Source organism: Podarcis cretensis, assembly GCF_951804945.1.
Source record: "Podarcis cretensis genome assembly, chromosome: 13".
Lineage (NCBI taxonomy): Eukaryota > Metazoa > Chordata > Lepidosauria > Squamata > Lacertidae > Podarcis > Podarcis cretensis.
The window spans coordinates 29598853-29614791 of record NC_137182.1 but is presented as its reverse complement, the minus strand read 5'-3'; the positions used below and the strand labels follow the sequence as shown (position 1 = coordinate 29614791).

The window sequence follows — 15939 nt, the reverse complement described above, 5'->3', positions numbered from 1 at the left end:
ACCCTTGTGGCTGCTTTTCTTTCCTATACACTCTCCAAATTCCTTACGTGGTGATCTGTGACTCCAAGAAGATGAGGATGAAGACCAAGAGGGCTGGCACAACGGAAGCGAGCGCCATCCACCAGGGAAACTCCCCACGTTCTCCAAGTGGATGAACAAACCAGCTCCTTGCTGGATGGGTGGTATCAAGGCCTTTGGGGACTTTCAGTTTCTGTGAGTAAACAAGCAAAATGAATACGGATGAACTCTAGTTCTGTTGCCCCCCAGTGCATTATTTTAGGTTGACAACCCCAGACAGGAAAGTGAGCCAGTGCTCATTTTTTTCTGCTTGGAAAGGATATAGAAACCTGGAATCCACTGGACTTAGACAGAAGGAAGGAGAGGGTGTTACTGATAGTGACCAGCTACTCACCTGACTATAGGTGGTTTCAATAAAGTAGTCTACCAATGCCATGAGGAAGATGGCAATAGGGACACCAAAGTCACCAATCACACGGCGGATCTGTCAAAAAATAAGAAGTAAGAAAGAACCACATTAATTCAGCAATATAGGGCTGGAGGTGAGAGGTGAATAAGACCAGCTGAATCTTTGGAAATGAGATAGAACAGAGGTTCTCAGCTACCAGGGCAGGCATCCACACTGACCCTGGAGACAAAGGAAATATAATTAATTCAGTTTTAAAAGTTTTGATCTGATTATGAGAAATATGACCTTCCCCTTCAAACATGCAAAGTGTGGAACTTAAAAAAAAAGGGTAATACTGCCAGAGACTGTTTTTGTTGGGTGATTTACAGACCTCAATGTTGATAAGGGAATGTTTAGACTCAGCTTAAAAGGGGGACAAACTCAGAAACTGCACCAGCAACCCTTTAGTCATATATTGTTACTGATACACTGGGCTGTGCAAATTCTGCAGTCAAAACAATTTCATACCACAGCTGCACCAAATTCTGCAAGCCATGTTAGGCTGTTCTGTCAGCATGCTTTTTATTTTGGTGCTTTTTATGTTCTGTAATGTGTTTTGATGTTATATACGGCCCTGGGATCATTTGATAAAGGGCAATCTATGAATTGAATTCATCATCGCCATCATCATTTTGCATTTTAAGCACATTTGCTTACATTGGTAAAATTTATGCTACTTCTTTGGTAGGCTACAGCACAATGTTACACATTTTTAACTGGAAGTTAAATCCCACTGGGTTCCGTGAGGGAATTATCCCCATGTAAGTGTGCATAATATTATAGCCTTAGTCACTGGAATGAAAGGGCTGTGGAGGAAACCCCCATCTGTTTCCTTGAAATCCTGCTTTTTCTCCTTTTTGGCTTCTGTGAAGTTACTGCCCATACACTTTTACATGTGCCTCTGAAGCATCAGAGCTTGGTTTTTACCAAAACAGGTTTTTAAGATGTTGACTTCTATGCCTAGTATAACTCCAAGGGCCTTCTGGCGGTGAGACAAGAAGTGAGGTTAACAGGGAACCAGGCAGAGGGCCTTCTCGGCAGTGACGCCCACCCTGTCAAACGCCCTCCATCAGATGTCCAGGAGATAAGTAACTATACAACCGTTAGAAGGCATCTGAAGGCAACCCTGGTTAGGGAAGTTTTTAATGTTTTATTATGTTTTTATATATGCTGGAAGCCACCCAGAGTGGCTGGGGGCAACCCAGTCAGATGGGTGGGGTACAAATAATAACATGGTGATGATGATTAAAGAAAACTTAGTTGATGAGGCGATTAATGGATTAAACATGCATCAACTTCCTTATGAAAAAAAAGTATATTTTGGTTTTAGATGATGCACACATCTATTGCAGCAAGTATATTAGAAGAGGCTTTCCTTCTTATCTCTAATATCAGAAGCAATGCTTCTTAAAAGATAGCACCTGCCATATCTGCTTTTTATAAGTACTTGTGATAAAAATAACAACAAAAAATGTAAAATCTGCTTTCCAATCAGTTGGCACATTATAAATTGATTAATCTAATTGATGAAACATTGCAGCTCTGTTTATTACTTTTTAATACTTCAGGTACAATGTGGTAGGAATGCTAAGGAAGCCCCATTTATTCTAAACCAATTTGCTGACCAAAATACGTCTCCCAGTGTCTTGTTGCTTCAGTTTGAAGTCTTCCCTTTGCTATTTAAATCCAGTTGTAGGTTGGCCATTATACAGAGATAGAACGAACTTGTTAGTGCAGGCACAGACTTAAGCTGTCCCCTTCCAAAATCCCCAAACATGCCAAAGTCCTACTTCACTCATGCAATGTAGGATTTACCTTGCCAGGAAAGAAACTGCTGTTCTTGAATTGGCGCAAGAAAAAGGCGATGAAAAATGTTCCTGCCATGAGGATAAGGGCAAGCAGGGCTGTGTTGGGTACAGGATAGTCTGGATCCCCATTTAGAACGGTGTTGTTATACTTTTCCTGCAGAGGGAATTTCTCAAAAATCTGTAAGAGGGAAGATGTGTTAGAATGTGGAATGGGCAGGACAGTGGGAAGGACTTGAGACACCATACAACACAGCCAACTAAAATTAGCACACGTGCCCACACCACCACCCAAATCATGTTGTTACATGCAACAAAATAATTCCTACGCTTTCTCCCGCAGCACACAAGTAAGTCTTAGACCTGGTCTACGTATGAAGCAGAGGGAGGTGAAAGAGTCGACTGCACCATTTTAGAATACAGGCGGTGGGGTACCATTTTGAATCCCCATCGTGTAAAAGAAAGAAAGAAGTGTCCCTCCACCTTCAGTCTGAAATCATACCACGAATTCTTCTACCTCAGATCTCTAGCCCTTCGCTCCGCTGCAAACATAGATCAGGCCTAGTTTATGTTGTGAACCGCCCTGTGATCTTTGGATGAAGGGAGGCATACAAATTTAGTCAATAAAATAAGTAACAAATATATATTGTGCAGACCACAATGCTAACAGGGACTCAAGGTTGAAACCTCTGCCCCTGTTCTTAGGTTCTTGCCCCACATTTCTGCTGCTTATCCTTCAAACATCTGTCTCCGAAAGGCTCGTCTCCTATGCACTTAGTCCACCCAGTCTAATTTCTAAACATTTGCAAGAGCTCCATTTCATTCTCCCTTCTTCCTACATGATGTTTTCAATCTCCTTTCTTCCTTTTGCTCTTCAGTTTCTATGGAAACCATGTCATGACAGCCTCGCTTCCTGTGGCCAAATTGTTACCAGGGAGGGGCAGAGGGTGAGGAGGGGCTACCTATAGCAATTCTAGAGGATTTCAGAAGGTGGAGACTGTAGAAGGTGTCACTTAGTTATGCATGGTCAAAGATATGGGGGCAGTGGAGAGGGGGGAAACGGTGTAATAAGCTGAGACAAAAGTAGTAGAAATGCAGTAATACACAGGGAACATCAACTGAGATTAACAGAGCACATATTAATGCATGTAGGAGATACACTGTTCGCTTATGGACTTAGTAGGTGGCTTTGGATAAAGTCTTGTGCCTCCCAGTCTTGGTTTTTCCATCTGTAAAATGGGAATAAAAGTGGCAGGGCTGGTTGCCACAGAGAACAAACACGCAAACGACTGTATATTTGCGATAAAAAAACCCTTGCAACTTTTGTTCAAAAAAAGCTTGTGGGGATAAGATCTGAGAACCTCGAAGTCCTGTCTCTTGCTCACCTGATGACCCAAAACAATGGGATGGAGAACACTGAGAAAGATGCTTGAGGTGCAAATGACTAACATGAAACACAGCTGCTGTTTTAAACATATTGCCTCCAAGACAACGGTTAATTAAAGAAGCAGCATGACACCATCAAGCTCTGAAACGGAGTGAGGCAGGCAGAAACCGAGCAAGCTGCTAGAGTTATAATGAACAATAACTGGTTTAATATCTTGGTTTCTGTTATATAGTTTTTAGTTTGACATCCATCTTGGAACCACTCCCAAAGGCCATAGGCATGCTCAGTTCCAAATTTTTCCTCAAGAATTACTTTTAGCCACTAGGTGGCAGCTTCGTAAACATATCTTACATTCTTACATGCATACTGTGTGTCTTTAACAAAACATTGTAAGGAAGATGTTGTGTGTTCCTTGTAACATACGGTTTGGGCCTGAGCTTCCCTGTGCTCCTTTGGGAGGAAGTAGTTTCCTCAGTCACAGAGCTAAAACTCCAAGCTCTGGACCATACAATTTACAGTTTCCAGGATTTTTTTGAGGACAGTCATGTGCTTTAACTGTATGGTGTGATCTGCCTGAAGACGACATGAAAAGTCTGAAGACGGGTCATTTTTCATGCTCAGAACTCAAGACCAAGAGCCCAGCCACACTTCCATTTACCCTGTGATTTCTGGTCACAGAGCTGAAATTGACTGAGCGACATTAGGCATGGCCTTTTGGAATGGATGTCGGATGGCAAAGGGCCTTTTCAGGTGTAGGTAGTTTTGGCGTCAAGACTGCGATTTTGTGGCCTCGGGTGGCGGTTTCAGGCCTTGGGCAGTCTATCTTCCTAAATGGGGGGGGGGCCTGAAGCGGTGACCCACACACCCCATGCGGTGGTGATCCCAGGGTTCCCCGTTAAAGGGGTCGTTTTGAGGGGAGGCATTGGTCATACGCTGAGAGGTTGTCATTGCTCTCCCCTGCAATGGCGGGGAAACAGGGGGCGGGCTCTCTGCTTGAAAATATGTCCTCCAGAGCCAGCCCAATCCCCACACATTCTGGATAACCCTGATGTCTTCCAGATCCCTGGCTGGGGACTGGGAAGGATAAATGCCCAATGCCTGAGCCAAGGTCTCTCTACATCTGAAACCTAATAAAGTTGTGGCAATTTTAATCCCATAGCGCATTTTCTTGAGTCATTATTCTGCTCGGGGGTCGCCTGGGGTTAGGGGGACTCCGCCTGTCCACGTAAGAAGAAGAAGAAGAAGAAGAAGAAGAAGAAGAAGAAGAAGAAGAATGCCTCTTGGACAAATGATAATGTGGATGGGCCCCAAATCTCTCAGGATCCAGCATTCAAGCACAAAGGAAGCCAAGCCACACATGAGACAATGGAAAATAGGTACTATGTACAGCTCAGTGCTCAAACACGGCCATGACGGACCAACTTTCAGCCCTGCCTCACGGGTCTTGAGGAAACCTGTGGCCACAAAGCAGCCTGTTCCTTGTGCCAGCAAAGCTGCTCCCTCACAAAAGCAAAGGAAGGGAGGGAGAATGAAATATAAGCCATGTTACCTTGTAGAGTTTGAAGAAAGTCTCGTAGATGAAGATGAGGGAGATGAGGAAGGAGAAGATCTCCTGGGTGTAGCGGGAGATGTAACGGACCAGGAAGCTGCCCTCAAAAGCCACCACCACCAATACCAATATTATAAGCCAGAGGCCGATCCAGACTCTCCCCGGATGGTACTCAATCTCTAAACTCTGACAAAACTGTGTAGAGAGAAACGGGTGGGGTGCAGAGAGGAAAGCACAGGAGAAGCTAGTGAGATGTTGATGGTTCTTTCCCCCTCAGCTGAACTTGCTCTGGAATTAAACAGCTATCCAGAATGTAGAGTATTGGCCCTTCTTGTGATACACTACACGGGCCATGCTAAAATCTTGTAGCCCGTTCCTCCTGTGAAACCTGCATAGACATTTATAGCCAGGTCTGTGTACAGTGGTACCTTGGGTTAAGTACTTAATTCGTTCTGGAGGTCTGTTCTTAACCTGAAACTGTTCTTAACCTGAAGCACCACTTTAGCTAATGGGGCCTCCTGCTGCCGCCGCGCCGCCAGAGCACAATTTCTGTTCTCATCCTGAAGCAAAGTGCTTAAACTGAAGCACTATTTCTGGGTTAGCAGACTCTGTAACCTGAAGTGTATGTAACCTGAAGCATATGTAACCCGAGGTACCACTGTATAGTGCACAGGTGCTTCTGGTCACAACAAGCAAGCAGAGTTTGGTACATGTGAGGTTCAACCTCTTAAGAATCTGAGCTTTGTTCTTTTAAAAGGAAGCAAGTTTCTACCATTTATGATAGGAATGTGAATGTTTTTAGACTCCCAGCTCCCATCCATCCCTGATCATTGGTCATGTTGGCTATGAAGTCCAACAACATCTGGAGGGCAAGATGCTCCCCACCCCGTCTTAGGGTTATGGAAATATACCTGCAAACGCTCAGGCAGAATGGTTTTACTGGATCAAAAGCTGCCTAATCTAGCATTCTCTCTCCATCTGTGATCAGCTAGAACCACCTGGAAAGTGGTTAGGGTTCTATGCTGTTCTTGGTAATGAGAGATATACTGCCTGCAAACATGGAAGTTCCATTTCATGTAACAGCTAATGACCATGAATAATAGAACTGTCCTCCATTTCGAATTCGCCTGTTTTAAAAGCAATGTAAACTAATGGTCCTCACTACATCTTATGGTAACCATTGAATGGACAGGTGATCTCCATTGATTGGCAGGGTGGATCTGGGGACCGCATAAGTTTAAAGAAGCTTTTCAGTGTGTTGAAACAAGTAATCATTCAACAGGGATGTTATTTATAGCAGGATACCTACCCCATAAAAGGCTTCTTCAAAGACCAGAAGGGGGCCAGAAAAGCCAATCACAAGCAAAGGTTGAGCTCCAAGCAAGCAGAAGATGACGCCCTGGACTGCCGTGGAGATCAGAAGCTCAGATACTCCCATCTGCTTCTCAGTCTTCTCACCTGGAAGCAACAGCTGATTATCGGCAAGAAAGAACAAACCTGGGGTGTTTCCTGCTTTAAGAAACTTGAGAGATCTAACTGGCACATCAGTAAGAGGGCTGAAATTCTTTGAACTGGAGATAGACAATGCTTCTTCTTAAGAGAAGTTTAACTTCTCAAGGCACATCCTTATTTCTTTTGTCTCGCTGTTGATAACAAAACAAAAGCCTGCTTGTCGAAGCTGAAAGTGACATGAGTGGAGGCACACCATGAGCAAAACTCCCCAGCCTTAATTACTGTAATGAGTTTGGGGTTGTGGCTGGCCTTGGTTTTCAGGGTCCCCTCCAGCCCTGTGATTTTATAGCTGTAAGACAGGATTCTGGAAAAGAAACAACAACAAGGAAGGGGGCGACTGCTAAAATGGTCAAACTATTTTCCTTGCTAAGTAAATAACCAGGTCTATTAAGTATCTGCTTTGTAATGTAAGCTAGAGATCTTTCCGGAAGGTGTGCCAGAGTATATCTTTCTTGCTCTTCCCTGATCCCCTGGCTGGAGGAGATGTCACCAAGGTCTCTTAGTTTACCATTAAAAGAATAAAATAAATGTCAAAAAATAAATTTCACATAGTTGGAGATCAGAAGCATAGGAGTGCCTGCGGCCCAAAGGTGATACAGATGTTTTTGTGCTTTAAATTGCTTTTATAACTATTTACTTTACATGTAAGCTACGTTGGAGCATTGCTTATGGGAATAGTGGTTTAAAACTGTTCTATAAGCAAATCAGTCAGCAAGCAAGACATGGAAGTAGCCTCTAATAGGGTTTTTCTAGCATAATTTTCTAGCTGTTGTTCATGTGGCCAAGCCCAAGTGGTGTCGCAAGGGGGGGGCGTATGGGTCCCCCCGGTGCCATGTCTGGAGGGGTGGCAAGAAGGCACCCCGCGGGGTGCTCGCCCCACTACCCCTGGGCGCAGCAGCATTAGCAGCCACCGCGCCACCACAGCTGCGTGTGGAGAATCCCCCGTTCGTGGCTGCAGCCATGAGCAGAGGATCCCGCCACTGTCCATACGGCTTTTGAGCAGCGCCATTGGCAAACTGCTATGTACAATGCATATGTGGTGTAGCACGCATGTGCTGTAAGTAGTGACACCGCACATGTGCTGTACATAGCAGTTTGCTGCAGCTGCCCGAGCACCGTACGGATGGCAGTGGGATCCCTCCATCCCTGCTACAGCCAGAGGATCCCTCTGCCACTGCCACTGCTGCAGCTGTGAGCAGAGGATCCCACCACTGTCCGTATGTCGCTCGGGCGGCGCCAACAGCAAACCGCAACGTACAACACATGCCCAGTGTCGCACGCATGTGCTGTATGTAGCGATGCAGCACATGCACCCTATGTAGCGACACCACACATGCATTGTACATAGCAGCGCAATGCGTGCGCACCCAGTGGTTTGGCCCACCCTGGGTGTCAGTTAGCCTTTTTTCACCCCTGCCATGCCCCACCTACATATGAGAAGGATGTGGAGAAAACAAACAAACCAGCATAGCCCAACCTGCTGGGAAACTTTGCCATTCTACTTCCTGTCCTGTTTTGTCCAGAAAAAACCCAAGAGGGGAAGTGGTGCTGAGCTGCTGGGAACTCCAGTTTGATGCAATATTTCCCTCATTTTCATAACAATACTTCCCCACTGATAACCAGTTTGTGATTACTTGTCAGGGTGCAGCGAGCAGCCCAAGCTCCCTTACCCAGAAGGCCTCCAAAGGTAATGGCAGGAGAAAGGGCAGCGAAGTAGATAAAGATGACGGCAGCCAGAGACTGAGCATTGAGAGCGTCCGTGATATCACTGAGGTACTTGGGGTACCGGCGTTTTATGTCCCTCACCAGCCCTCCGAAAGGCCGGCCAGTCCTGCTCAAAGGGTCATCATCATCCTTTTCTGGGGTCTTGAAGGCTTGGCCCTGCAATTGTTGCTCTGTATGAGGCATAAGAACACAGGGAATGACAAGGCTGAATGAATGGAGGGAAAAGAGGACTGATGTTTTACTGGGGGCCTCAAAAGGGCTGTAAGCCTCGTTTTTTGGGAACATAGGTTTTGTGTTATGTGGAGCTCATGAGTTTCATCCCAAATCTTGTGGGAAGCGCTTAAGGCAGCAGTGAGGAACCCCACAACAGGTCTCCACATTTGGCCTGTGAGGAGGTTTGGCAAAGCCACACACACCTGCCCTGCACCTGACATTATCTATGACATTAGGTGTGGGGCAGCTGCAGGGATGAAGAATTCTATTTGGTTCTTGTTTAAAGCTGAATCCATCAAATTCAGGTTCCAAAGCAATGTGAGAACCAAAGCATAGCCATCCTCTGAAATTCTCACTTACCTGAATTTTGCGATGCAGTTCTACAACCAAGCAATGTTTACAAAAATACATACATCAAGGGAAAGTATGCATAAAAATGAATATATTAGTAAAAATAGTGTTAAAAATGCACTCTATTAGAAGTTGTTTTAATGTGTACATTAGTCAAACCTGCATACCAAATAAGTTTATTAGACACTTCTGAAAATCAATAAAAATACATGTATAAAAATATGTATGTTTCAAATTGCTTCAAATGAAATTAAGCCATGTGGGAACAAACACACCAAACTGTTTGGGTGATAACAGGTTGCCTGATGTCACTGTAACATCAGGTGATTGAAAGCTGGGTGGCCCTGCTCACCTATCAAACTTGGGAGGTAAGAATATACAGTTGTAGCCAACTAATTCCTTCTCAGAGTAGGCCCCGTGAAATTAGCAAACTTAACTTAGTAATTTTACATTAACGGGTCTACTGTGAGTGAGACTAACATTGGCTACAGCCCAAAGAGGCATGTGTCACTGAGCATGTTCATAGTGTTTTTCATCAGCGCTAATCTACTTAATATTTAAAACTCTCTACATGCTATAGAAATATACAACACCTGAGAAGTACCATAGCTCAGGGAAAGCACATCTGCTTAGCATGCAGAAGGGTCTAGGCTCAATCTTTGGCAACTCCAGGTAAGGCTAGGAGACCTGTCTGATATCCTGGAGGGCCACTTCCACTTAGGGCTCATCCAGACTCCTTTTTGGATCGCATTTCTAGGCTTTTAAAGTTTTATGCTTTATTATGTTTTTATATATGTTGGAAGCTGCCAAGAGTGAATGGGATAACCCAGTCAGATGGGCAGGGTAAAATTATTATTATTATTATTATTATTATTATTATTATTATTATTATTTGCAGTTCTGCACTTTGAATCTCTGTGTCCAAGTGCTTTGTTTTGCCTCGGTGCTTTCCCCATGAAAACCTTCTCTTTACCGCAGACAACAATTCCACCAAAAATCCAAGTTGCTGTTTGTTCCAATTCCGCGTCAAAGAGCAGGTTTTCCTGGGAAAAGCAGTGGAGGCGGGGGAGTGCCTGGACATGGATCAGGAAAGCACAAACCTGTGCTTAGAAAGTGAGGGGCAAAACATAAGTATGGATGGGCCCTTAGTGGAAGCAGTATTGAGCTAGATGAGACAATCGTCTGATTCAGCCTAAGGCAGCTTCCTAGATTCCCTTGGTAGCGATCAGGCAAAGTTCCCTGCAGATCACCCCACAGTGATTCATACATACCAAGCTGTTTAGTGGGCTCTGTCCTCTCCTCCGGCCGGTACCTTTTTCGTAGGAGCTCCTTCTGCACTGGGAACAACGACTTAAGGAGCATTTCACTTTGGATATGAGAGGGCGGGACGACGATGCAACAGTCCAGGTATGCATCCAGGCTCTTCAGCAAGTCTTGCCTACTTCCTGCCATGTAGGAGTCAAGGCGGAACACCTAGTCAGGGAAGAAGGAAAAACATGGAGACTCAGGGAGCCAAATGTTGTGCTTGGGAGGGTTCGTAAAAGGGGCAGTTCCTGGGGTAAAGTTCCGCAGGATCTCCCTGTGTCCTGAATGATGACATGGCTTGTGGCACATGGCCAGGTCCACATTGTTTAATTTAACATGCTACTTTGAACACTTTTAGCTCCTGTTTTTCCAGAAGAGTTAAGTTAAGCTTGCAACACAAGTATGAAGTCCACCCTTTCCAGAGTGCTTCTGTCTACCATACTCAGGTGAATGAGCAGATGCAGGGAAATTCTAGATCATAAAACAGGGATGGGAAAAGCCTGTGGCCCTGCAGAATGATGTTGCTGGACTCCCAGCCTCAGCTAGCATGGCAAAATGGTCAGAGGTGATGGAAAACAACAGATGGAAAGCAACAAGTTCCGCATGCCTAACCTAGACAATCCTTCCTTCCATGAAAGGAAATTCCAACTGCAGTGGTGCCTCAGGTTAAGAACTTAATTTGTTCTGGAGGTCCGTTCTTAACCTGAAACTGTTCTTAGCCTGAGGTACCACTTTAGCTAATGGGGCCTCCCGCTGCTGCCACCATGCCACTGCCACGCGATTTCTGTTCTCATCCTGAGGTAAAGTACTTAACCCAAGGTACTATTTCTGGGTTAGCAGAGTCTGTAACCTGAAGCGTCTGTAACCCAAGGTACCACTGTACTTTCTAGGGCAAATTGAAGCTATGGAGGCTTCCAACTTACCCTTTCGGACATCATTGTTGAGATGGCTCTCCCAATCTCATGGTAGTAGTTGGCGTGAGGGGAATCTGGGCCCAGAACCACAAAAAGGAATCGGACAGGCACAGGAACCTCCAGAACGTGGTCCAGTTCTACAGCATCCTTCAAGCGCACAAAGGCTAGAGTGGGATGGTCCACAATGCTGGCACGGCCTGAAGGGAGGATGGATGGGTATGGGGCATAATTTAGGGGGCTTAGCACAGAAACAGAAAGAAAAAGAAACACAAACCATGTGCAGGAAAGGAAGGGATCAAGGCAGAGGCAAAGGGAGGTGGAGTGGAAGAGAATAGGGACATGGGAAGAAAACGAGAGACAGCAAAGTGAGCAAAGTTTGCAAATGAGTTTGGCTAAGCCAGATAGAGAAGCCAAGCAGCATTTTTGCCAGGGAGAAACATGGTTCCCCCTGACAAAACACACAAGACAAGCAAGAACCAGAACATACTTCCTTCCTCCTAAACTTGCTAGATTAGCATACATCTTGTAGAAGGAAGAAGTTATATTATATCCCATGTTGGCTTGAATCAGGACTGGCTCTACCATTATGTAGGGTGGAGGGGCAAATTTGTGGCAATTGTAAACTCCAGCAAGTTGTCAGTTGTTGTTGTTGCTTTAAAAAATAATATATTTGTAGCAACCGGAGGGAGCATCTTTTTGGGATTTTCCATCTCAAACCCCAAAACGTCTGAATCTGGTTAATTTTTTTGTGATTTTAAATTTGGTTATTTTTTTTCATTTAAAAAAAAAGGAAGAGGAAAGAAAGGAAGGAAGAAGGAAGGTGGAGTTGAGAGCAGAGAAATGCTTTTGCTAGTCTTTTGTGGTTAAATAGGGTAGCTCTAACACAGACTACTGAGGCCCTGGGTCCCATTCAATGTTCCTTCTTTTCTCTTCCAATATCAGGGGACCTCTGAGAAAGGAGCCATCCAGACATTCTGTTTATTAGGTATTCTTTATTATTTGTGTTCACGATGGTATCGGAGCAGTCACACAGTCCATACTGTCCAACTTTTTCAGGTCAAAAATCAGGACATGCGCCTTTCAAGATGTGCTCCTGGGTGAGTTACATGACCTGCATTGTGATCTTGCCCCCCCAGTGCTTTTTTGGGGTGCAATCTTTGGTGATGCCCCAAAATGTGCATTGCTGGTGGTTGCGCAAATTGCAGCCCCCCCAAAGCACTTTTTGGGAATGAGAGCACAGAGTGAGAGCATGGCACCCAAAATGGCCACCATGATCTCTCACCTGGTCTCCCCTCATTGCTCTAAGACTCTCATTGGCCCCTCCACAACCCCATAGGTAGTGTCTGATTGGCTCACCTCACTGCCACTCTCACCCTGCCAAAGCGCTAGCCTTCCTTATATATGTGTTGCCGCTTCTGGCTCTCTGGCACCATTTGAAGGTCCCAGGGCTATGAGGGTCCCACCATCCAGTCCTAGCAGTGCCATTGCATATGTTAAAAGTACTTACCAACCAGGACCAGTGTCGCTTCTGCATCAGGTGGGATCTTATCTGCCAGTGGCTTCTTAATACCACCGCTGGAGCCTTCCTGCAACAAGAGAAGCAACCAGTTAACCCCCAAGGTCATGAGGCAGGTTGACATGGCCCAAGTTCATTTCACAGTATGTGCTCTGTTGCTGCCCTCAGAATGGGAGATTCTGAGAATACGATGTTTTCATTTCTATGAATGAATTAGAATTTTCAGTCGTTTATTCCTCTGGTCTCAGCACATGAATGTCAACTCCAAATCTAACATGTATATATGAAGTTCTGCTTTGTTTGGTGGGGGTCTTGGGTTATTGTTGTTTTTAAATATTGTACTAGTTTTTCTTTAAAATAAATGCAAATATTGACCATTGGAACAGAAATCTGCTTTCAGAATGCATATATATTTGCACTCACCCTTCCCTGAAAACATGGCAACTTTTCCTTTTTGGGACTTAGGAATATATAATTTGAAAAAGGCTATGGAACTTCATTTTCAATATATGATTACAGCAGCGAGACGTTGATATGCACAAAGATGGAAAGACTCATAACTACCTACAATGGAGGAACTGTTGTCAAAATTACTGGATTTAGCTGAGATGGCAAAGTTGCCATGTTTAATCAGAGAAAAGTCGTTGCCAACAATTACTAAAGACTGGAAACTTCTTATAGCCTTTTTGTGTGGAAAAGAAAATGCACTCATGACTTTTGGGTTTGAAGATGGAATATAATGTTGGTTTATAAAAAGTAGATTTGTTGGGTGTTATGTTGAAGTGGATGTGTTGAATAATTTTTATATATAGCTGACAGATATATATTCTTTCTTTTCCTTTTCCTCTTTTCTTTCTCTGTCTTTCTGTCTCTTTCACTCTTTCCCTTTCTGGTCTGTCTTTTTATTTAGATTAGCTTTTTAGCTTTGATAAAAAAGATATTTGATATCAATTTTTGTATTCCTATTTCCAAATATATATATTTTTAAAAATGACAACTTTTGCAGATTCAGGATGCAACTCTAAGTATACTTAGCAGGGAGAAAATCCAATTGAACTCAGTGAGGCTTACTTCTGAGTAAAGGTGCTCTTATTAATCTGCATGCATTCTTCAGAGGACAGAGCATCAGTATATTATGGTGCCAAACAGGCATACAAAACGAAGATTTACAAATGAACAGTGGGTTGTAAGTGCCCTTCTATACCTGAAGAGGGCTCCAAGGACTGATCACAAATTGGTCCCAGCCGTTACCCAGTGTGACTCCATTCTGGTTCAAGTCCCAGAGTTCTTGGAGTTGCGTTCACAAGATTGGTCTTCTCCATCTCCTAAACCCACTGACTGAAAGTTGTCTTACCTGCTCTGAGTCAGCAGGGAAGGTCTTCATCTCAATCTGGTGATGTTCTTGCAGAAGTGGCTGTCCTGAGTCCTGGCCATCAGTTCTGTCCAGCCGCCCAGGCAGAAGAGTCCCCACTGAAGCAGACTCATCAGGATGACTGGACAAAGGGGGAAATAAATGAGGGGAGGGGAAGGAACCAAGAAAGGGGCAGGGAGGGAAGGAGTTTAATGTCTAAGACCTCGGACAAGCAGGCATCCAGTAAATAATTAAAATTAATAAATACTTTATTACTGGTTTCTGTAACTGATACATGTGAAACTGTCAGAGGAGTTGGGAGCCAATATTCAGTAGGCTCAACACCCCACACAAGATGGGGCAGATGAGGCCCAGTCCTAGCTGGGAAAGGTATTGTCTCTGTAGTGTTGAGCTTCCAAACCCTCATAAATGATTGTGAGGATATTTCCCTGCCCCTTCTTCAAGCTCAGGAGGACGTCTGGGCAGTGGCAGAGCTTCATGCTCCGCCACCGGGGGGTGGAGAGCAGACGGGGGCGTGGCTCACCGCCTGTGGGGGCGTGGTGCCCAGCACGGGAGGGGGGGCAGCCACGATGGCACCCTGCCGTGATTGCACTGCCGGGGGCGGTGCGCTCCCCCCGCACTCCTCTTCCTCCGCCAGTGCGTCTGGGGTTATCCGCAACACACTACACTCTAGAGACTCTCTAAGAGGCACAAAAACTACATATGACATGGACACACTCCTGCACTCTGGCTGAATTTGGAGCCAGAAGGGAGGGAATGGGCTCACCCCCTGACTTTGTGCTGTGCTTTGGAAGTGTACCTGTGCTGAAGGAGGAGAGTCCTTAAGACTAACTCTCGGTCATCCGGCTTGATCTTCCCTTCATGGATCATTTCATCAAGCATCTGATTGGCAATCCCAGCTAGGCTCTTCTCTTGCAGGTCTAGAAGAACAGTTCCTAGAAGAGTAGAAAGAAGGAACACACTGGCTGAAACCTGACAATTCAGAAGATATGTCTGCTAAAATTTCAAAGGTACAAAGGAAGAGGATTTGGGAATCTTTCCAGATGACTATTCAGTTCCCCCAGCAAATTGTTGTCACTCTTATTTCGGAAAGTCCAGATTTTTCAGCAAGGTTATGCTCATGCTGTTGCATGGGTTGACACATATTTTTTTCCCTAAGCTACCTTAAAATATATATATATTAATATTAAACTTTCCTGAAAGAGATAACCCTTGTTTTGTGGGGCCCCGGACAGGGTCTTCAAAATTATCCTAGGGACATCTCTTCTAGGGGCAAAACAACATGGTCATTTGGAATTTTTATATCTTCCCCTTTGCAAGGACAAATATCGTAGAATCAGGATTTAGGTGAGAGGGAATTGGAAGTGGTGGGTGTGTATGCCTATGTGTTGTAGGCAAGCAGAGCAGCTCCTAAAAATGATTGCCTGTGCTCAACCTGAGGGCCAATTCATACATAAAAGCTGCATTTCCTCAATGCCACAGAGTGACAACAGGCACAAACCTCACAGCAATTTCCCTCACCTTTGCTGAAAGCCCTGCGCACCTCCAGAAGGCTCTGGAAATTCAAATAGGAGAGGTGTGGTCTTCCCCAGTGCCCCATCTCCTCAAAATCCTCTTCCAGGTTGATCCAGTGAGAAGCCTCCATCCAGCGAAGCTCGTTGTTCCTGTCCATGACCAGTTCATGAAGTTCTACAAATGCCTGGGGAATATAGCAAAGGGCCCTGCGATTATGGTGGCCACCTTTCCCCTTCCCCTTTCAGAGCTCTTTAGGGCAGATCTACACTCATGGTTTATAAGTTATGGTTTTTATAACATAGATGGACA

The 15939-nt window shown here is 44.8% G+C and overlaps 1 protein-coding gene across 2 annotated transcripts in view; it reads right to left on the bottom strand.

The window, feature by feature from the left end:
- SLC4A1 (solute carrier family 4 member 1 (Diego blood group)) overlaps positions 1 to 15939 on the bottom strand; it is a 51176-nt gene that overhangs the window by 9097 nt on the left and 26140 nt on the right. For both annotated transcript variants that reach the window (XM_079948682.1, XM_079948681.1), the window contains 12 exons: positions 15637 to 15814; positions 14915 to 15050; positions 14098 to 14236; positions 12735 to 12813; positions 11237 to 11424; positions 10280 to 10481; positions 8390 to 8614; positions 6517 to 6665; positions 5208 to 5402; positions 2282 to 2452; positions 413 to 502; positions 48 to 211 (listed from right to left, as the gene is read on the bottom strand). In XM_079948682.1, coding sequence (XP_079804808.1) covers positions 48 to 211; positions 413 to 502; positions 2282 to 2452; positions 5208 to 5402; positions 6517 to 6665; positions 8390 to 8614; positions 10280 to 10481; positions 11237 to 11424; positions 12735 to 12813; positions 14098 to 14236; positions 14915 to 15050; positions 15637 to 15814 — 1916 coding nt within the window. The remainder of the gene's footprint in view (positions 1 to 47; positions 212 to 412; positions 503 to 2281; positions 2453 to 5207; positions 5403 to 6516; positions 6666 to 8389; positions 8615 to 10279; positions 10482 to 11236; positions 11425 to 12734; positions 12814 to 14097; positions 14237 to 14914; positions 15051 to 15636; positions 15815 to 15939) is intronic.